This window comes from Phytophthora infestans, genomic scaffold (genome assembly GCF_000142945.1).
Source record: "Phytophthora infestans T30-4 supercont1.24 genomic scaffold, whole genome shotgun sequence".
Taxonomy (NCBI): domain Eukaryota; phylum Oomycota; class Peronosporomycetes; order Peronosporales; family Peronosporaceae; genus Phytophthora; species Phytophthora infestans.
The window spans coordinates 1,985,567-2,008,401 of record NW_003303735.1 but is presented as its reverse complement, the minus strand read 5'-3'; the positions used below and the strand labels follow the sequence as shown (position 1 = coordinate 2,008,401).

Sequence of the window (22,835 nt, the reverse complement as noted above, 5' to 3'; positions counted from 1 at the left end):
ACGAAGCGCCAAGCACTGGTCCACTGGTGGGCCAATGTGAAATTTGTTCATTTTTGCTTGATCATCTGTATTCATATTGCTGATCTCCAGCAAACCCGCACTCGCATGGCGAAATCTGCGGCTCGTTTACATGTACTCAGATCGCGTTCCGCCCCGCCACCATCTTAGTGCATTGCCACCTCGGATCGGCATCTTTACTAAAACTAAATGAACTGTGAACAGCTACGGCAGCGGAGACAAACTTTAGCTTCGAGTGTGTGGCATCAAGTCATATCTTTTCCAAGCACAGACTTGAAGCTGCTCACGCTGCAGTCAATGAGCTGGAGCGTTGGCAACAACAGGCTCTAGCCGGACGAGCTCGCGTCGACCATCCGACACGCGATTGTCGAGCGAAATTAGTCACCAGCACTCTGCGGCCCACGTCCCTCGGTGGACCTTGGGGCTGCTGACGCATTGTGCGACGAGCTGCTTCGATGCCGAACTGAAATGGCTTCGCCACAAAGTTCGTGGGAATCCGTTTACACAACGTGACGCTTGCTATTTTCGGATCCTTCCATTAAGCATATCCCACTCATGTATTCTGTTCCGCAGGCTACGTTCGCCACCGTCTTCACTGAGAAGTCTGCCATGGCGAGTCGCCTCAAGGAATACCGCTACTACCTCAGCAGCGGCGTGAGCACAGGCATCAGCGTGAAGATCTCGCTGATAGAGCTTGCGCCTGCACTTGGCTGCTCCGTCAGTGGCGATACGCCCAAGCGCGCTGTGTCGGAGCGGCCGCTTGCGGGTCTGGAACAGCTAGCGGGGACATCATCGGAGGTACGCAACTCTCCTGTAAGCGAGATCTTCCTGACCGCGCAGGTATTCTCCGATGGTCTACCGCTGCATCCCATGGTCATCAGGTGCGTGTCGTCGCTCTGTCGGTACCTTGGTATCGTTTTATGAGGTCTTGGAAGCTGAGATATGGCGTCTATTGTGTCGTTCTCAGTTCCAAGAGCCCCACCAAGTGCAGCAACTCGACCATCTACTGGAATGAGTGGATCTCCTTCCCCGTGCGCTATCGCGACCTGTCTCGCAACTCGCTACTGGCCATCACGATCTGGGGAGTAGGCTGGGTGCCTATCGGCGGTTCCACCATCTCCTTCTTCACCAAGCAAGGCGTACTACGCGACGGCGTGCAGTGTCTCCGTATCTGGGAAGGACGCGAAGCTGATTCGTCCCCGAACACAGCCACACCCTCAGAAATCGACGAAGAGTGGGTACGCCAGGAATGTTTTCGACTGGACAAGCTGCGTGAGAAGTACGAGCGCAAAGAAATCGCTCGCAACGAGTGGATGGATAGCGTCACAGACCGACGCATTGCTCGCATCCGACGAGGCAGTGAGCCGCCCACCCGGAGAGATGCACTGGGTCCATTCTGCTCGTACCGTGAGGACGCCTTATTGTGGCTCGAGATGCCGTACTTTGGAGACGTCGTATTGTACGAGGAAGAACCCTACTCACAGCGCAACTTGACCTCCTCGTACACTGCAGATATGGGTCCACGACGGATGAATTACGACAGCAACAGCGCGTCCTCCTCGACGCCGTCCTACGACTCACATACACTCAGTGGATCGTACGATCTGGCCACGAACACAGGCTCTTCTGGGTCCAGAGAACTGCCAAGTCTCGTGACTGTGTGGGACCCCGATCTCAACGAAGACAACCCAGCTGAGCGCAAGTACCGTCGTCTGGCACGCGATATCTTGCGTGGGTCGATTGACCCGAATCTCAAGCCCAGTCGAGACGAAAAGGCTCGGATTGAGCAGTTGCTGGCTACGCCGACCGACAACTTGAAGAATGAAGACAAGGATCTGCTCTGGAAGTTCCGCTACACGCTCACAGACAACAAAAAGGCGGTGGTGAAATTTCTACTGTCTGTGGATTGGAAAGACGAACTGGAAGTCAAACAAGCGACCGATCTGCTGTCTCAGTGGTGCGAAATCGACATCGCCGACGCGTTGAAGCTGCTGGGGCGCGAGAAGGAGTTTAAGCACGAAATTGTGCGTCATTTCGCTGTGTCGACGCTGGCAACAGCCAAGAACGAAGATCTGCAGGACTTTTTATTGCAGCTGGTGCAGGCATTGCGGTATGAGAAGCCTGGCGCCCCCATCACGTCATCGCGTGGCGGATTGAGTGGCGATGAAAGCAGCAGTACCGACGGATCGCCCGGTGAACTTGGCCCTCTGGCTCGGTTCCTTATTGCTCGCTCGAGCACCAACTTCCAGATGGCCAATTACTTTTATTGGTATTTGAAAGTGGAGGCTGGCGACCAAACCAACGACTCGGAGATCTTCCACACGGTGCTGAACCAGATGCTGACCGAAATGAAGCGAGACGAAGAGAAGAAGCCAATCTACGACATGTTGATGGCTCAACGTGACTTCATGAGCCACATTTTAGCCATCCACAACAAGGCTCGAGAAGAAAAAGGAAGGAAAGATCAAAAGGAAGAGAAGCTGCGTCAGTTCCTCAAGCAGTTCCCGTGGCCCAAGGGCGCTGTGATCTCTCTGCCTCTGGACCCCACTGTCCACTTGAGTGGCGTTGTGGCCTCGTCGGCCAAGATGTTCAAGAGTGCAATGTACCCGGCTGTGATCCAGTTCCAGACTGTCATTTCCCCTGATCAGCACCACGCAGTCGCTGAGGGCGAGAACCACCACCCTCCGAACCTCAACCAGTCGATGTTTGGCGGAAGCGACTCGAATATGATGCGAGAGTCGCTGCCCACACGCATGATCAGCTACTTGCACCGCGAAAAGGAAGGGCCGATGTACAAGTTTATGGTGAAAAACGGTGACGATCTTCGCCAGGATCAACTGATCATGCAGATGTTCATTCTGATGGATCGACTGCTGAAAAAAGTCAACTTGGACTTGAAGTTGACTCCGTATCGGATCCTAGCGACGGGTGCGAACGATGGGTTGATGGAGTTCGTGCAAGACTCGTACCCAGTGTCATATGTGGTTTCCCACTTCGAATCGCCCCAGATCGTGGGCTTTTTAAGGAAACACAACCCAGATCCGAGTGCAGAGTTCGGAATCGCACCCGAAGCGTTGAGCACGTATGTCAAGTCAGTGGCTGGCTATTGTGTGCTGACGTATCTGCTGGGAATCGGTGATCGTCACTTGGACAACCTGATGATGAAGGCGGAAGGCCACATGTTCCACATCGACTTTGGGTTTGTGTTTGGTGCTGATCCCAAGCCTTACCCGCCCCCATTTAAGTTGACGAAGGAAATGGTGGAAGGTATGGGCGGTCCTACCAGCGAGCACTACCAGAAGTTCACAACCTACTGCTGTCAAGCGTACAACTGGCTGCGCAAGAGTGCCGATCTGATTTTGAACCTTCTCAGTCTGATGGCCGACTCTGGCATCGAAGAGTTGTCAGCGAATCCGGCCACGACGTTGCTCAAGGTGGAGGAGAAGTTCCGTTTGGACCTGACTGATGAGCAAGCAGAGCAGTTCTTCCTCGGTCTCATCAACGATAGTGTGTCTGCTCTGTTCCCGCTGCTAGTGGATTGGATCCACAAGGTCGCGACCAAGTTGAAGTAGACGCGTCGATTTTTTCTTGCTCATTTCCCACAACTTACGTTGATGTTTCCCTCCGTTAAATTTGCCGAAACTAATGAATAATTTTCTTCATATCGTTGCTTTCCCACTACCGAAAGCTAGTTGCGAGCTCACCAGAACGCTGTTGGCTTGTCGGAAATCCCGCAGCACCATGAGCTTCTCGGGTGGGTGCACAAAGCCTCGTGTTGCGTCGGTTATTGCTAGCGCTGCTTCTTGTTTCTGGACGTGTTCTTGGAAGTGCAAGTCGAGCATTTCGTTCATCCGGAGATGCTTTTTAGGCTTGGAAGTGGATGGAGAAGCCACTCGAGTGGGAGGTAGCATAACGCAACGTGTTGTGTCTATTCCACTTGGAGTATGTGAGCTATGAGCAGCGATGGAGTCTGCGGTGGGCGACGAAATAGTTGGGAGCGAGACGTGAGGAGGTTTGAGGGAGAGTTGCATCGGATCCAGTGGGAAATATCGTTCCAGAAGCTTCGACACTTCGATGACGGCACACACGTATGTGAGTTCTCGCTCGTATGACGCATCATGCAGCTTTTCGGCTGCTTCATGAACGTTTCCTATGCTTTCCGCTAGAGCGCAGAAAGCGACTTCGTCTGTCACTAGTGGCTGTCGACCTCGAATCCGTGCAATATTTCCGTATAATGCATGTCGCGAGTTGAAAAGTTCTGGTGCAAGAGCTAGAAGTTTCTCCCAAAACTCAATCCATGGCATTGTCGAGGAAACATATCCTAGCTGCATGAGCGTAACCAAATATTTAAAATATGAGAGCAAGACAATATTCAGAGTAACGAGTGGCTTACCTGATGAAATGTGTCCATGGACTCCTTTCGACGTGCGTCCAGACGATCTTTCTCAGGAGAGAGCAACCCACTCCGCAGTTGTGAGGTAGCTTTAAGCCGGGCATTAGACCGAGACGACGGTGATGCTTCTCGTCCTCGATACTGTGGGCTTGTGAGCAGCTCGGCCATTTCTTCCATCGCTGCTTGCTTCCTCGCGAGAAAAGACTCATGACGGTGCTCGACACTTTCAATGACGTTCTCTTCGTGTCTATTCGCTTGATTGTCATCAAGAGCCACCGCTTTCTGCGGCAAGCTTTCTTCTTTTTTAACTTCCGTCTTGTTGCTGGCTTCTTCGACTTTTGCAACAACTGAAGCCTTTCGAGGTGCAATCGTGCTCTGTTTTCGCTTGGACAAGCTGGGCATCTTCGTGACTGGAGTTTCTATATCCGGTTTGGCGTTCAGATTCCGTCGACTTCGGCGGAAAACACGCTGAAGACGTCGAGCTGCCTTGCCATATACCTCGACCCGTACTTCTTCTACCGTCTGGACGACAGATCTCTGAAGGAGCTGCGCATAGCGCACTTCATACGAGACATTGAGCTCAGTCAACGTAACTAACGGAGGAACGTGGCGGTTCGCAGTGCGTGCACGTTTATATTCTGTCACGCACTTACCGTCTTCACCCAACGACTGGAAGCAGAGGCCGAGTTTGTAGTGAATAGCAGCAAGCGCTTGCGACTGTTTAGCGAAATTCAGAGCGATCGCGTAATACTCCAATGCGAGCGCATAGTCTTCGTGATGTAAACATTTCTCCGCCAGAGCGTGCCACAAATCAAAGTACTCTTCATCTTTGAGTGTGGTCGCTTGCTGCTCATTCTTGTCTTTCAAAACGGAGACTAGACTTTGAGCTGCCGAGACGTAATCTCCACTGGCCTGCTGGCACTGCATCAACATCAGGCCATAGTCTGCTGTATCGTAGACTGGCGAAGGTAAGATTACACCAGTCCGACTTTTAGTCTTCTCGTGGAGGGTGATAATTCTGTTCATACAGTCAATCGCATCCACGTAAAGTTTCAGGCGATGCAGTACTTGGAACTGAAGAAACAACAAGTTCGGTCGATCTCTATCGCAAAAGATGACAAATTGCGAAAACAATTCATGAAAAATATCTCGTGTCTTCTTCAAGTTGCCGTCGCCTTTGTGCCAGAACAGAACAATAGCATAACGAAGCAGTAGCATCGGGTCCACTAGACTCTCCAGATACGCAAACGCGCTCGTAAACGCTCGAAAACTCTTGTCCAAATGAAATCGCGCAGCGGGCAGATACTTCCGCTGACGCATAAAAATGTCCAAGTGCGCTGAACCAAGCCAGAACCAGTACTCTCGCGTTCCTGTTGCATGTTTGTGCAGTAGAGCAGCATTCTCCAAGAGTAAAATCGCCGGCATACTGGTATCCGGAGAACGAGCATACCGGTAACCCAGTTTGAGCAAGTTTTCCTCATTCTGTGGATCTGCCATTACGAGTTCCTCATACTGGAGACAGCCCACCTTTTCGATAATGTGTTTACCAGCCATCCACGTTCCCCATTTCTTGTGATAAGTGGTGACGCTATGAGCTGCTCCGGATGGCTGAGGCTTTGATATCGTTTGGCGTTTGGTAGAAGAGCAGGATATTGCGCCGGCGCTCGTTTCAGCTGACGCTTTTGACGTCGTCTTCGCAGTATTTGAGGAATGTAGGCCTGGTAGTTGGCTTTTCGGATTAATTGTACTCGTTCGACGCACACTGCGAGGCTGGTCACTGTTGTTCACATCTTCTGCTGTATGTCGACGCTCGAGCTTAGACGGTAACTGTTGTACCATCACTTGCGTTTCTGCTATCTGTACTTCTAAGCTTCTTCGTTTCGAGCCCAACACTTTCGATGTCTTGACCTGACCAGTAGTTGTCAAGCTCGACTTCTTCCTTGGATTCACGGATTTTTTGCGTGGAAATTCAACTGGTTTCTCACGATCTGGAGATGCTTCTAGTGTGGACTCTTCGCGCAGAATAGAAGGTGTTCTTACCAAGGAATTGTCATCAAACAAACGCAACTCCGGTGTACTAAATTGCTCCGCCCCGTTTTCAGTTGGTTTCTGCGGCGGTGTCGTTAGACGAGGTTCAAGTTGATCTCTTATCACCGTTTCGTCATGGTCATAATTTTGCTCCATCGGTGCCATATCTTCTGCAGCATCTAGAAGTACACTTGCCCCTTCTTCGCTAGGCAAAATCTCATCGCTCGGTTGAGTGTTGTTTTCATCTGGAACACTTGCACGGTTTGATGCCACGTTACTGCCATAATGATTTTGATCACTGTCGAACAGAGCGGTGTGTGAGAGCTCTTCTGTCAGCGTAGCGAACGTCAACATAGTCGCACTATCGTCATCGTTGCAGTCGGCAGATAAGTCGATCGCTTTAATGTTGTCACCGGAACGACTACTCTTTACTGGCGTGTCCACTACTTCGCCACCATTGTCAAGAGTATTTAATTCATTCTGGATAACGACTGAATCGCCAGTGCGATCGATAGAATCGAGCGCTTCAGTGGACATTCCCGGCATAACATTTTCTCCGTATTGTTCTGCATCATCATGACTCAGATAGTCGTCGTTGTTAGCACATAATAAATGATCTTTCGCTGGCTCTCCATCGTCTTCATCGACCCGTGGTGAATTCGCACATGATCGAATCTGGTTGTTAGATATAATATCCTCGACTTGTTCAGCTAGCTCACAAAATTCCGTTTCTTCAACGTCTTCTTTCTCCTCAGCGAACTTTGTTGTATCAATCAATCCCTCCAAGACATCTTCCTCCGCCGGCCGTTGCTGCTGGTCTTCAAGCTTATCAGATTCCGCTGCATTCACCTCTACTGCTACTGTGGAAATCTCTCCTACATCGCCATATAGTTCTGGATACAATACAAGCTCACTCGGATCATCCCAACATTCTTGTCGAGAGGTAGAAGGAAAAACTTCGCTCTGAGAGTTCAACGAGAAAGCCAATCGATCAAGACCTGACGTATCTACTTGAGCCTCGTCATCAAAGACCGAGTTCACTCCCGCTGGTGGCAAATCTGCGTTCTCAGTATCATCGACAACCCCTTGACATAAAGTACTGTCGGCTTGTGATAACTTGTCCATACTCTCACCAGCAGGCTCTTCATCATTCTTACCCTCCTCAAGAATCAACTCATTTGATTCTCGAGAATACAACACCACTTCGGGGTCAGGAGATACCACTGAAATCTCCTTTTCCTGGACGACATCACGTGCACTAGATGCTTTCTCTGGCTCTGGTAAAGCCAGAAATTTTTGAGCAGGTGCTTTTGGTGTTGTGCTTGGAAGTGGAGCTAAGCGCAAAACCCCCTCACACCCCACAGAATTTGACCGTGACCTCGATCTGCTTTGCAATCCAACGCACGTTTCCTCCGATATTGAAGGACCTACAACTTGTGGTGGCGGCCGATCCTCGTGATGGATCAACGGGTCATCAGGTTGCTTCTGGCTGGTATATTTCAACTCTAGTCCACCTACTTCCAAGGATTCAGGCTTCACCGGTTCGTCCTTAAGTGTCGAAACTCGTAGACGTGGTGCTGAATGCGACGTATTAAGACTGGCAACGTAGAGATTTGGCGAAGTCGACGTCCTGCCACGTCGTCTACCGGGAGCTAGTTTAAGGGGACCGGTGTTTCGTTGACTGGACCCTCCTACCGTATTCACGACCATAACACGACGCGCAGTGTTCAACAACGCATCCAGTTTATTCGGCGGGGTCTCGAGACTTGGCCGTTCATCCGTGATCTCAATTTCCATTCCACCTAGAATGTCATCTTGCCAGCGATCGTTCCCCAGCACGCTTCGATGCGTGTCCAACGTCCGTCGGCGTAGAAATTGTTCTGGTTCCGACAAACTCAATTCAAATAAATTTCTTAGGCTGTACACAGTACCCACACTCGATCGAGGAGCCGATGCAGCTCTTGGCTGGGCTGTGGGCTTGTCAGTACTGTCCACGGTGACCATTGAGGTTCGTCTCGTGGTAACTGGGGATAATGGATCTGAATCTGGATCATTTTCTTCAACTAAAAGTCGATAAGAGCCTTGCCCTTGAATTGAGTTTAACACCGAGTTGGGAGCGTCATGGGCCGCTTGTGCAACCATAATCCGCTGCTGACGCCCCTTTTGTCGACGCTCTTCAAGATCCTTATGCTTTGTTCTGCGTTCCGGAAGTGCTCGCTTTAATGGCGACAAACCCGGTGCTAAAGTGTATTCTTGCGCGGCAGCTGATGCATCAAGTTCGTAGAATGACGGGTGGTCAGACTCCTCGTAGTTCGTCTCCAGTTGCGCTTTCCACATCGTCTTGGAGTCAGCAACTGCCATGCGATGCAATATGCTTGCTTCGCTGCCCTTACGGTCAAACTTCCCTACGTCCATCTCACTGTCATCATCTCCATTTAAGCCAGAGCCTAAAAGTCGCATGGCTGATGCAACTGCTTCCATCGTCCGTTCCGAAGTTTTCTGTACACGGACAGCACGTTGATCCTGCCGCTTGGAGGGGAGATGCGGGTTCCTTTGCTTGTTTGGTGGGGTGCTGGTTGGTAATACTCGAGCCTTCTTTTTGACGTGTGGCTCGGGTTCCCGACACACAAGCTTCCCAACATCTCGCTGTCGATTTCCGATGATGTTGAGGTATGTGAGAATGCCGTTTGCCATTGCCTCGGGGGAGATCTCCTCGCTCTCTTCTGCTTCAGCTGGATAAGCTGCCCTATACAAGTATTCAGCCTTTTGCCGCGTCACGAATAGTGAATACTCATTTTCCACGTCATCTCGCGCTGCTACTCGAAACCCGTTTGCCCTCGCGGAATTCGAAGACGCTAATGGTGTGGAAGGTGCCGAACGAACTGGTGATAAAAGTGTCCCCGATGCTTTTGTTGGGGCGGTGTCTGGTACCTCGAAAATCTCAATCGTGAGGATTCTCCCACCGAGCGGAAGATTCTCGACCTGAAGCACGAGCTGCTCTTTTGGCTGTGAAGCAGGTCGGAATGAGCTAGAGTTTGATGCGCTCATAAGTAAGTCATTCGAAGCCAACAGCGACGTGCAAAGCTTTTGTCGAAAAACACTTCAGCGCTCGATCTTTAATTAGATGTCGAGATCACTTTTTTTTTTAAATAAAAAACGGAACCGTTGGGCCACATGGAACTGTTCATTCCTTCACTTTGATAAGTAATACATAGGTTTTTACGAGAAATCGTCGGCGGCAGCGACTGATTTTTTATCGGTAACGAAGTAATCCTGATAAGATGTTTGACTTGATTTCATTATCAAAGAGGCTGCCATTCAGTCTTTCTCCCATTTCGTCGGAGACGATCGCCGACGACAGCAACGCCACCTTATTGGCAGAGCGCAGATCAAACTGAAGAAGTCAGAATGAGTGACGGAATCGCGCAACTTGGGAGCACTGGGGCTCGGCCCACGACCAGGAGTGACGTCGAGGCAATACGAGACGCATGTGTATCTACCCAAACAAGACATAAGTACAGGAGCAGCATCAATAGGATAAAAAAGTGGATCCAAAATGAACTTGCCAAAGAGGACAGTAACACCAGCAGATTGTTTGATCACGAAGGCGAGCTTAATTTATTGGAGTTCACACCAAATCTTTTCGAGAAGTTTCTGGTGCACAAGAGCAGCTCTGTAAAGACTGGGACACTGAGTGGGTACCGGAGCGCAATTAAAGACATGTATCGCGCGAAACGCTTCAAACCACCTGCGGAATATGGCGATGACTTAAAGCAGCTTTTTTCCGGCATGAAACGAATTGAGGCTGACAATGATCAGACCACCAACCCAAAGAATTCTAGAAAACAGGCTCTAGCCTATTCTCTGTATAAGACGCTGTGCAAAGCGACACTCGAGGTCAATGATGGCGGCTTCTCTCACCTGTTTTTGACATCGCAGTGGAATTTGATGTGTAGATCAATGTCTGTTCAAACTATCCAGACACAGCACCTATTGGAAAGGGACGATAGCGTTGGGGTCATATTTGTCAAGACCAAGACAAATCAAGACGGTTCTGGGCCCCGAGACCCTCGTCACGTCTATTCAAACTCATTAAGTCCGGCAACATGCTGGGTAACTGCGTTGAAAATTTATCTCGCTTGCCACCCACGTCTTCAACCCGGAGCTCTGTTTCCAGGCTCCAACCAGAAACTGCGATTTAATAAAGTTTTGACACAGCTCCTAAAACTTGAAGAGTCTGCTAAAACTTATGGAACTCACTCAGTGCGGAAAGGTGTCGCTACATTTGCATGTGGAGGAAGTACAGGCGGTCCATCGATTGTGAGTGTCTGTCTTCGCTGTGGTTGGACTATTGGCGGGGTCCAGGATCGATACTTTCGCTACGAAGCCGCCGGAGATCAGTTTCTGGGGCGTGTGGTGGCTGGTCTTCCAGTGAATGACTCACGTTTTGCTTTATTGCCCCCTCATTTTCGCAGTGTAAAAAGTATTGTGACGTCAAATGTGCAAATAATGTTCCCGGGTCTTCCAGAGGATTTAAATTTATCGGGAGTATTGCGACTGAGTCTCGCTTCTCTTGTTTATCACGCAGAATATTTGCGACAGCATTTACCATTGAATCACCCCTTACTATCAACTCACATATTCGTCAATCCAGGCGTTCTTGACGAGCTTAAAGCCATGCTTGAAATTGGAGAATCGAGCTCGATGCAACCATCTGGAATCCCGCCGTACATTTAACTGTATAAGAAGCTGGACCGGCAGCAGCAATCTATTGACGACCTCCCTAGAAAGCTTGAAGAGAGAATGGAGCACGTTCTTGAAAAAAAGGGAGTAGCGGCTGGCAATATTACGAGGGACCTGCTGCGTGAGGAAATCAGAGCGCTGCTTGACGAAGTTGGGCTTCGCCGCGGGGCGGAAATTACGGACACTACCCCACTCCCAAGTCCTGTGCGTCACTACCACACATGGGGTGGTAAATTTCATGTGTTGCCCAAAGATTTTAATTTCCCGAGTATCGACCCTCTTGGAGCCTGGCTGCTGTGGTGGTTCGGTAACACAAAGCTCCACTATCCTCCGTACAAATATATTCCGACGGAAGAACTGGACTCACAAAAAAAGAAAGCAACCCTGTCAGAATGGTCCGTTATGATGCGACACATCATCAATGGAATTGAAGAAGAACTTTCCGCACCAATGCCAGCAATCACCGACGAGAAACACGCCATCAAGCTGTTCAACAAAGGCTACGCAACATTGAAATTAAAGCCGAGCAAACGAAAGCGTAGAGATGGTCAGCTTAAACTTACCACCGTATTGCGGCTAATCAGAGAGAACAACCGCGCACAAGATTCTCCACGCAGCCGTCCGTTCAGGCCCCGCAAGCGCCAAAAGGCCGCCTCCACCAGCGACTCCGAACGAACCACGCTTTCTGTGCATACAGAACCAAACGTCAGTAATAACGCTGCTAGAGAGGTTAACGAGAACCAGAGCAGCACAGTTACACCTGTGCTGCATTCGATAGAGTCGTTGTATCCACGAATAACGACGGCACCGGAGTTCATGTAGCCTCCTTCTTGTCTGTCAAAAGCAAGAATGTAGTACAGCTTCGTTTTCAATCTTTTTAACCAATCGGATGAGGGAACGAAAACGTCGCCATCTGCATCTTATGTTTTCTCAAGTCAATTCAATCTTTAGTCGTGGCCGGTCCCATGATTGTAAAAATAATTTTCCTTACCGACTCGATTATTTCCGATCCAAATAAATTCTCGCTGGTTTCATTTTCGTTTCTACCGCTTGCGATAAGATGCCACAAGACGCTGTCGACGCAGTTCAAGAAGTCGGGGCTAACCCGACCGCGCAGGAGGGCACGGGTGACGCCTCGGCCAAACGGGTAGGGCCGGATCATCTCGCAGCAGAGGCTGGAGTACAGATGGACGAGGAAGAAAAGGGAGATGAAAGCTCAGACTTACAGGTTCGGGAGCGAATGGATGACAGTGCAAGTACCAGCGACGCAGCCACTGTGATAATTGACCCGCCCGTTAAATACCATGCCAACTGGGAAGCTTGGCAGTCGGACTTCACCGAGTACTGCCGGCGGACGATGCAGGTCATCCCCGTTAAGGAGACAATGTCTCGAGCTGAGCGAAATAAGCGTCTAAAGAAGACCAAGAAAGGCTTGGATGAGAATCAGCTGGTACCGGAGGGATTTGATCCCTACCAGCGCACTTACATCTGCACTCACGGCTGGAAGAAGCGGAAGTCCCGTAGTGAAGGCAGCCGGCCACGGCAGCACATCCGGCTGACCAACTGTCCGTTTCGTTTCGTCGTTCAATGGAATTTAGTGCGGCGGGAGCTACAGGTTAAAAGTGGATTGTTCTCTCACAACCATCAAGTTTCTCCAGCCGCTTTCGCTACGTACCCCACGTCGCGAGGTGTATTCGACCCGCTGGTAAGCGCCCGTGTGCAGGGACTGTTGGAAGTTGGCGCGAAACGCTCTCGAATCTATGACTATCTATTAGAACACGACCAGAACGTCGTGCAGGCTGATGTTGACAATTTAGTCCGAGATTACTCCTCCTCTGAGACAGACGTGGATGACAACGAGGCGGCGGCTAGATAACTGGCACTCTTTGCGGCTGCTCATCCTATAAATTTTTCGACAGTTGCAGATACGGATTGCGGTGAAACCGGAGTGATTTCCCTAGCGTGTGCGCACATGCGGCGGTTGTTTGCGCGTTTTAGTGAGGTTTTACTAGTAGACTGTACCCACAAGACAAATCGGTACGTGTCGGTTCTCATGACGGATTATTATACTGGGTTTGTACAGGACTAATAAACTTGTAATCCATGATTATTTGTAGATACAATTATCAGCTTCTAACGTTCATGTGTATGAACGAGTTCGGAGAGGGAGCGGTTGTTCAACAGTCTCTAATCGAAGCGAATGGGGACTGAGAGCCGTTTCACACTTTAAGAGGTTCCACCCCACCCGTATGAAGTTGCTGCGCGTAATCGTTGTGGACAAGGACATGAACGAGATAAGGGTCCTAGAGGCAAACTTTCCTGATGCGCGTATCCTGATTTGTCACTTTCATGTGATTAAATACCTGAAGGAGATGCGATCAAAACCAGAGTTCGGCAAAATATCGTCTGACGACGCAAGTCAAATTGATGCCGCAGTGCACAAGATGGTCTACGCAGTCTCTGAGGAGACGTATAACGAGGCTCGTGTATCTTTGAAGGGCATATGTGAGCGATGTGGAATGGATCGCTTCTTCACGTACTTCGAGAAGAATTGGCACTCGAGCACGGAGCTTTGGGTGTACTATCTTCGGGCAACGCTGCCCCACTTCAACAACCATACAAACAACAGGCTGGAGAGCTATTTTGGAAAACTAAAGGAAGGAGTTGACGGCTCGATGAGTATGGCAAAATGTATTAAGGCGTTGGTTTCATTTGACAGGAGGAAACAGACAGATTACGAGTACCGGTTGACTCGAATAGGACAGTTCCGCAATTCAAACTACGATGAGGAGTTGTCGACTGTACTTCGTTTCACAACGCACTATGTAGCTCAGCAGATTGAGCTTCAGTACACTGTAGGTTTGGAGAAGGCTTCTATCTACAACTTCAAGAAGGACGCTATAAATTCAAGCGTGATTACAGTATGCGGCCGTAACAAGGAGCATACTCTGCGCACCGATGATTGGATATGCGACTGTGAGCTTGCTGCATCGATGAGTTTGCCTTGCCGCCATGCGATAGCTTATCGCCGTCGCACCAAAGTGATCGGTCCGGTGATTCCTTGGAATCAAATAGACGAAAGGTAAGTCTTAGGAGATATCATACATTTGGGAATAAAATCCTGGATACGTACAGGATCTGAGCTTCTTTCAATCTGTAGTATTTACTAATGATCGATGTCCATGATCGGCAGATGGACGAAAACATCAATGGAACTCAAGCGAGTACGTCAGTTTGCGTACGAGAAATTCGTTGACTGTTCTGGAAAACATCAAGGATAAAGTCAGAACTCATTCGGAGCGATACCGGGAGGCAGTCCGTGCTACTCACTTAATTGCAAGCGAATTGGCTGAGATTGAAGACCCTGCGGAGTTTGACGATATGCTGAGGTTCATGATGACGCAGTGGAGAAACGTCCGGCAGAAGAAAATCGCTGTGGAGATTCCGGAACATGTGAAGGATAATGCCGCGGTAGTCGAAGAGAAACAAGACTCAAGTAATGGTGATGAGTTTGACATAAGAAGCAGTGACGACAATAGTTTTCACAGCGAAAGCCCCAAGCCTGATGATGTGAAACAAACGACGAATTTGCCAGTGAGTGCCGTGACTATACGACTTAATCCGAAGGCTAGAAAGGTTGGGGCTCCGAAAAAAATGAAGAAGAAGATTGTGGCGGGTGAGCGGAGTGACAGAAAATGGTACGAAGCGGCCGAGCAAGGCAGGAAAAAAGCTGGAGACGTGACACTACTAGCCGTCGTGGATAGTTTAGATCGTGGTCAACCCGGTCTTTGTGAGGTAGAGAGACGTTTGTCTGGTGTTATTGTGAAGTATGCAGATGCAGACAAGAAAAAAACCGAAGCTGCACAAGATGAACAATCCTGTTTTAATTCAGGATCCATTCTACCTGCTCCCTACAAAGCTGTTGGACGCATGCATGAACTTACTTCCGGTCTCTAATTCGAAGGAAGACGCCATTGCAATCGATCAGTCTCAACCGAGTCAGGAAACGGATAGCAAACCCGTCAAATCAGTGGAAACCGTGGTTATCAAAGACGTTGGGTGTTTCTCGCGGAAGCAGATCGAAGCGTTTAAACGTGTTGCAAACTTGAAAGAACTTGTACAGTTGGGTCAGGATATGCACAAATGGCTACTTGAAGACGGGATTCCTTCTCTTCCAGCTGAATACCATCACATCGGGGCCCAAGTTGCAGCCGAAGTTATAGAAACGTACCCGTACAAACGAATAGATGGCCTCCCGGATGCGCCGGATTACAGCTACGCAATGCTGTACAGAGCAGTTCCTCCGATGTGGCTTACAGATGCCGCCATAAGCGCATTATGCTTGCGGCTTTCGTACGATTACCGATCCTGTCGTTTTGCAGGATTCCAGTCCTGTGTTGCTAAAACGAGGCGTAAGCGAAATGAGGACTATCGTCCTGTTGATGAAGCTGTACGGGATCGTGTATTACAGCAAGTTATGGAGGAAGAGGTGGACACGGTCATGCTGCCGTTAAACGTCGAGAATTTTCACTGGTGCTGCGTTACTGTTAAAGTCAGCTCAAAGCGTATCTACTACTACGACCCGTTGAATCAAGCCACGTACAAGAGCACCGGTAAAGCTGTGGCGACGCATCTCAAGACTAGCGGACTGCATGAGTATGACGTGATCGCGCAAATGAACTTCATCCAATTCGATGGGCATAGCTGTGGATTTTACGTGTGCTGGCAGTTCATACGTCAAGTACTAACAGGACGACACTTGGAAATTAACGACACTTCGCTGAAAAGAAGACGTTTCGAACTTTTCTACTACTTGCTGTCTGGACAGCTTCTTTCGGTGGTGACCGAGAGCTCAGCAGATACGACGACAAACGACAACACAGAAGAGAAACAGCCTGCCCCGAACGCTAGTGAAGATGACAATGTGGATGATGTCATTCCACCTACACAACCTGCGCAGTGAAATGGACGTAGGAAACGAAGTTAGAGTCTTGGTAAGGCTAAATGCAATGACTTCAGGTTTGATCACCAAGCTCACCCGAATTGTGTAGAAGATCGAGCATCTATAGCAAAGATAAGGCAAAGATCCATTCGTCTAGTGATAAGTCCCAATCCAGAATTTAATCTTGGACGAATACAGGATTAATCCTGAGCGACTTACCGCCACACATTTCGAATCTTACCCGTCCTCGAGGAATCTTCTCGTATCTTCCCCTTATCGTACTCATTTAAGGTAGATTTTGATGTCCAGGATTAATCCTGACATCAGTCTTATACAAGTCCACGTAAACAATCCTGGCCTCCAACAGCCGCCAATAAAAAATACTTCCTCCGTATCGTAAAATTATCGACATTTCGATTTGACTAATCGTTGGGGCGCCTCTATTACTGTATAACCCGTCACTTTTTACGGTAAAATTGAAACCACGACGCTCTATTGGACAATATAACTTAGGCTGCGCAGCTGGCAAAACTCGCAGCACGATGAGAGTTTGCAGCCACCCAAAACATGAGGGGTCCGCAAAACCGCCCGCCACACTTCCAATTTGGCCCAGACAGACAAGCAATCATGGTTAAGCGCAGCGTCAGTGAATCAGCTTGCCGTGCCATCTTACACGGCCTTCTAAAGCGCACTATTGACGGGGGCTGCCTTATGGAGCACAGCAATCCGTTTAGTGTACACAGGCAGACGGTTGAAAGTATTTGGAAACCCTACAGGGAGTCTGTGACTTCGGGGAATATCGCTGGTGATATTAAGTGCAAGTATAAAGGCAGCTCGGACAGGAAAGGCTACGATAAAAAGAAAATTAAGCAAAAGCTCGAAGCTATACCAGCTCACCAACGATCAACCATTCGTGCTACAACACTCAGTGCCAAGGTCTCCGTTGGCGTCATTCAACGTCTGCTTGCAAGTCATGAGGTTGCAGCTAAGACAACAGCGATCAAACCCGTGTTAGCGGAGGCAAACAGGCATCGACGTGTCCAATACTCACTCTCATTTCTTGAAGCCAAATCTCGCCAACATGGCGACAGTTTTGGTTATGGGTTTAACCCCATGCTCAACATCGTCCACGCTGACGAGAAGTGGTTTAACCACGACAGGAAGACACGCAGATACTACCTGACCAAAGGAGAGAAGGCGCCCCAACGTCACCGGCGTAGCGCACACAATATCGAGAAGACCATGTTCTTGGCAACCGTAGCAAGACCGAGATAAACTCTAAACATTTGATATCCTCTCAGAAAGTATATTCTTACGAAACCCATGTTCATGATTGTAGGTGGGATGCTCACCGGAAAGCTGAGTTTGATGGCAAGATTCGCTTATGGCCGCTTACGGAAGACTATGTGACTCAACGTAGCAGTAAAAACAGACCGGCGGATGCCAAGCTGAAGCGCAATATCAAGTCTGTGAATGCGGAAGTTTACAAGCACTTTTTTCTAGACTTTGTTTTCGCGGCGATACGGCATAGTGGCCGCGTCGAGACAGAGGGAAAACTATTTACGTGCAACAAGACAATGCAACCCCGCATATCCATCCAAAAGCGACCCGGACGTGCTGCGGGAAGGTAACCATGATGGCTGGACCATCCGCCTAATCTTTCAGCCCCCGAGCTCGCCCGACCTAAACTGCCTCAACTTAGGCTTTTTCTCAGGTACCCAGACACTACAGTACAAAACTTACGCTGCAACCACGGAGCAGCTCATCGAAGTAATCCAAACATCGTTTAGAAACTTAGATACGAGTAAGCTAGATCACATTTTTCTCACCCTACAACAAGTTATGGGGTGCATATTAGCGTGTAACGGCGGCAACGTATATAAGCTTCCTCACCTTGGGAAGTCAAAACTGCGACGTCAAGGGAAGCTTCCTCGGTATATCGTATGCGACGCCGCTGTAGTGAGGACGTCTAGGGACCATCTCCTCTAGCCACAACGTATATCCCTCTAAAATGATAATTTACGAAATGTGTGTGGGTCACATTACAATTACCACCACTCCTACAATGTCGATAATTTTACGATACGGAGGAAGTAGAGCTTTAAAAGGGCCAAATCGGTCGATCCAGGGCTCGTGCATCTCGAGCCAGGGCATGCCCAGGATCATATCGTAGGGATCCATGTCGAGAACAGTAAACTGTTCTGGGCTGTCAAAGTCTTCAAATTTGACGGCCAGAAACACTTGGACGTTGGGGACAGTGACGGCCTTCCGTCGGCCAGTCGCACAGAAATCGCCAGCTGCATTTGCTGTCTCTCAAAGCATCGGAAAAACGTGTTGCTAATACGAGCAATTGTCTGGCGGCGTGCGAAATTCTGCGACGCCCAGAATCGATCAAGCTTCTACTGGGATGATCGTATCCCCGTACACATCCGTGTACTACGAGCAGCCCGCCGCTGCTCTTCGCCGATTCGAAAGTGTGCAGACTTGCAGGGGCTAAGTCCCCGTGGTACGCGCCACCCGCGCACCCCTCACGAAGACTTAATTGTTCCCCAGTAGGGTGCCCCACCCCTACTGGTCTCCGGCGTTCCCCTGTCCCCGAGATCCTGGCTTCTGCCAGCGACCCTTGAGGACGGGCTTGGGGAAAGTCCGCCTGCGGTGTCTCTCCGCGGGACAGCTACGCTTGAAGTGGCCCAGTTTCCCGCAGCCAAAGCAGCGAATGTCGCGCTGCTCGGCGGACGCGAGTTCCATGGGAACTGGTCCGTTGGGGTTCGCTCGACCGGGATTTGACAAAGCATTCCCAGGCCATGCTGAGGCCGACGTGCGCGCCTGGCGATGGCTGTATTCTTCCTGAAGAGCCACTTGAATCGCCTCGTCGAAGGTGCTTGCTGCACCCGGAACAGCTGAGTGCGTGCCGGGCACACTCGAAGGCCGTCCTTGAACACATTCACCTTGATGTGTTCGTTGAGTGGGCTGCCCACTAGGGACGCCGTGACCTCCCGTATCGCTTGGACGTACTCGTGCAGCTCGCGCCTTCCTTGCTTGCATGAGAGGAAGCGCGAACGCTGCCGGTACTCGTAGATCGCCACGATGAACGCGGCTCGGAGCTGCTCGCACAGCTGAGCCCAGGATGTGAAACATCCAGGCGATGTCGCCTCCCGCGTGTACACCCAACTCTTAGCACGACCGCTAAGGTTGGAGAGCGCAAAAGCAACGCGGAGCTGTTTGGTCGAGATCCGAGCCGCGTCCATCGCGAGCTTCTCGAACCCAGAAATGAAGGCTCTCACCTTCCTTCCCTTCATACGACTTCACCTTCAGCCGTATTGGCTTCGGGTGTGGCGGACTTGTTTCTGCCGCCGGAGCCTGTAGGTTTCCCGCACATGTGCGATGAGCCCTTGCTCGTAAGCGTCAAACGCATTGACACGCTCGAGATGCTCGGCCGGTGTTGACGCCACCAGGCTCTGCAGGGCCTCCATCCCGAATATGCCAGCCATCGTCCAAACCGACTCAAACTGTGAGTCGTTCAGATGGGAGGAGTCGCTCCTATCCATGGCAACGAACTTTAGAGAGGTTCAGGTAGTCTACCTGCGTTGGCGTGGATTGACTATAAGTGCGACCAAGTGTGACGGGGTCACACAGCACCTTGCGCTTGGCTTCCGAGAGTATACAAACTCCCAGTGAGCAGTAGCTCACAGGTCTCTTTTGTCTAAGGGAGCGAAGTGACCATTTTAAGGTAAGTTGTACTGTGCATTTCAATAATTTTGTCGTTTTCACTTAGCCTGATGCTGGATTTATAATAAAAAGAGGTCGTTTTATTTAATCAAGGTCTATCAAAGGTACAAATCGATATTGCTAGACTGGCTGATAAATCGAGCTACGGTAGCCAAATCGACCGCTCGGGATCGATCAACCACCAAATCCACATCGATATCCTGTAAATCGATCCTTTTTGCCGCTTTGAAATGGTAATTCGATCACAGATAAAACAAACCGTTGCCTGCCTCTTCTCATCTCATTTTTATGCGTGATTTTATGCTCCGACCATGCTCGATCTAGGCCATAAAACGGATGGACATTCTATCATAAAAGCACAATAACTGAATGTAGTAGGTATTTATAGGTAGGCTAAGCTTCATTAAATTTACAAACTAAAAGTCACCTAAAGAAGGGCAATGTCATCAGCCAATGATTGGCCTCGGACGACCCTGGTACCATGTACCAGATATCCCGAAGTGTGACGTGTCACACTTCATGTAGCTTGGGGTACACTTAAGGCTACGTACCCCGTTACATGAAGGCTGTCTCTTGTGTCCTCTGCCACTACAGGCTACTGTATACGAAGGTCGTGGTGGTTAAATTCGATTTCAAGTAGTATTTGGCTATTAATAGTTTAATGTTTCTGTACAGTATTGTTGTTTTCACCCAAATTTGTAGGGATTGGGGGGAAACTTGGAGTTTTTCGAATCTATTGCAGCTGGCTTTTAACCAATCAGAGGTGGCCTACGCCTGGGCTTCACTTCGGAGAACGATGAGCCTAGCAACACCGGCCTAGCGCAGCCCCCCTCGACGCGTTTCGCTCGATGATAGCACGCCGAACCAAGCCCAAGCTGCGCGAGGTCCCAGTCCTCGCTCCTCGCCGTACCGAAGACGAAGCCCACATCTTGAACTTGGGGAAATTACCTCGCACGCTCCGTTGATCAAACTCTTCGTCGATGTGTGCTTGAAGAACACGGTCAATCAGCGTCTGTCATCGTCAGGACGGATGGGTACACACAGAGCTCAATGCGATACATGGGATAAGGTGAAGACCAAGCTTTGGAACATCATCTACCGCGAATTGAAGTCATTGGTCGCTCTGATTGGAGCTCCACCAGCCTGGACAGTTGATGAACAGGACCCAGCAATCGAGACGCTCGAGATGTACACCTCTATGAGGATGAAACCAAGATGCTGGATCCGTGGGACAAGTGCGAAAGATCGTCGATACTTGGTGAAAAACCAGCACAAATTCGACTTGCACTCTGTATACAAGTACGGAAACGAGATATCTAGCTCGCAGACTTCGAAGATCAGTGCATTAGTCCAGCCGCAACTGATCGTGGAGGTGCTGCGACAGAAGAGCTCCACCAGAACATGATCAGTTTACTGAATGAGAAATGGGGTCGTACATTCACTGCTCAAGACATGTCATGACGTCTGTGGGCTTCACTCGTTTAACAAAATAACAAGGCCTCAACGTGAGCCAAAAAAATTGCGAAGGGCCCACCTCCAAATCTGGTGAGCCTGCGTCAAGTGCAAGTGACCAGCACTCACAGCGTGTGCAGCGCAGCGTAAATATGGCAAATTTGGTCGTGCAAGGCATACAGGCAAGGATCAACCACTTCGAGCAGACTTCAAACTGCAATCGTGTCCATGAACCAAATATTGGATAATTTTTTGGATGTGATCAAGGCATTGAGTGAGGATGTGGTAATACAACCAGATACTACAGAGGCCACAGTCGCATTGACCGACATTCCGAATCAAGAGGACGTCGACCCCAACTAACATAACTGGTGCTTTATCCGTAACAAGCTCAAATGATACGCTACCAAACTAATTCACTCTTCATCACTCGAGCACTCGTCGTCATAATCTGGATCACCACACTCCAAAACCTCGAACAATTCGCTCTTGACGAATCGCTCAGCTCGCGATGTGCTCACGTACTCACCCTCCAGGGCTGATGTAGGGTCACACGCACCAGTTACACTCCCACAGTGCTCGAAAAGCTTGGTCATGTCGAAATCTTGGAGCTGCTGGAGCATATTCGTAAGAGTGCGGCTTGGTTTTGTTTGGAACCGTTGACGTACTGCCGCTTGAATGCCTTTTTGATCAAGCCAAAAAGGAATTCAATGGGGTTGTAAAATGGACAATATGCCGGAAGAAAGATGGGTATAGTCCCCAGTGACAGCAGGTAGTAGACGATATCAGGGTGGCAATGAATCTTAGCACCGTCCAGGATCCACACAGAGCATCTTCCGAGGTACTGGCGCACAGTCTTTCCTGAGAGCGCAGCACTCAACGAACTTGGAACGGTCAAACGCCTTATCCGTGTGAAACGTTTCGACGAGACATCCACAGAGGTGAAACAAAGCAACGAATCCCGTGCCTTCCAATTAAACTCGCCACGAAAGGCAAGCTTCTTTCCCTTCAAGCAGTAACCACGCGAGCTTCGACAACATGCTCTGTTGTCGAAGCTAACTTCATCAAGGAACTGGATGTTCATTTGGCACCACCTGATCGAGTTCAGCTCCAACGTGAAACGTATTATATCGTTGGCCTTAATGGTCATCGCTCGCCGTTCTAGACCCTTCCATGTAAGTCCATGCCGCCGCAGTGTCCTCCACACCGTTGAGATCGAAATGAAGTGTGTGAATTTGCGCTCAAACGCAGCCTTTGCTTCATCGAGAAACGCAGCCGGTTGCCTCGTGTAGACGTCCAGCAGTCACTCTCGCTGCTCAGTAGTGGGCTGGCCATTCTGCTTTGTAGAGCGTCGCTGGTAGTCGTTGTCGGACTCGAAGCGTTGTTTCCAGTTCGAGATGGTGTTGGTATGCTTGTTGTAGATCGTTGCCAACCGCCCCTTCGACAAGCCCAGGTAGAAGTAGCCGTAGAAAGCGAGCATGATGGTGTTTGTCGGCGCATGGCGCCCATTGACCGCCAGCTGAATACTTT

General features: G+C 49.7%; 4 protein-coding genes across 4 annotated transcripts; 2 read left to right on the top strand and 2 right to left on the bottom strand.

Moving 5' to 3' along the window:
• Positions 1-627: 627 nt before the first annotated feature.
• PITG_12326 (phosphatidyl inositol kinase (PIK-A)) lies at positions 628-3,590 on the top strand (the record flags this gene model as incomplete). The annotated part of the gene is made up of 2 exons (XM_002900880.1): positions 628-899; positions 986-3,590. The coding sequence occupies 2 exons, from the start codon at positions 628-630 to the stop codon at positions 3,588-3,590; spliced, it is 2,877 nt and encodes a 958-aa protein (XP_002900926.1).
• An 87-nt stretch (positions 3,591-3,677) lies between these two features.
• PITG_12325 (uncharacterized protein) lies at positions 3,678-4,322 on the bottom strand (the record flags this gene model as incomplete). The annotated part of the gene is made up of 1 exon (XM_002900879.1): positions 3,678-4,322. The coding sequence occupies one exon, from the start codon at positions 4,320-4,322 to the stop codon at positions 3,678-3,680; it is 645 nt and encodes a 214-aa protein (XP_002900925.1).
• A 4,017-nt stretch (positions 4,323-8,339) lies between these two features.
• On the bottom strand, positions 8,340-9,487 carry PITG_12324 (uncharacterized protein; the record flags this gene model as incomplete). Its single annotated transcript, XM_002900878.1, has 2 exons — positions 8,340-8,399; positions 8,504-9,487. 2 exons carry the CDS (start codon positions 9,485-9,487, stop codon positions 8,340-8,342), a joined length of 1,044 nt encoding a protein of 347 aa, XP_002900924.1.
• A 3,944-nt stretch (positions 9,488-13,431) lies between these two features.
• Positions 13,432-16,145, top strand: PITG_12322 (cysteine protease family C48, putative; the record flags this gene model as incomplete). Its single annotated transcript, XM_002900877.1, has 3 exons — positions 13,432-14,264; positions 14,524-14,977; positions 15,654-16,145. 3 exons carry the CDS (start codon positions 13,432-13,434, stop codon positions 16,143-16,145), a joined length of 1,779 nt encoding a protein of 592 aa, XP_002900923.1.
• Between the last annotated feature and the right edge of the window lie 6,690 nt (positions 16,146-22,835).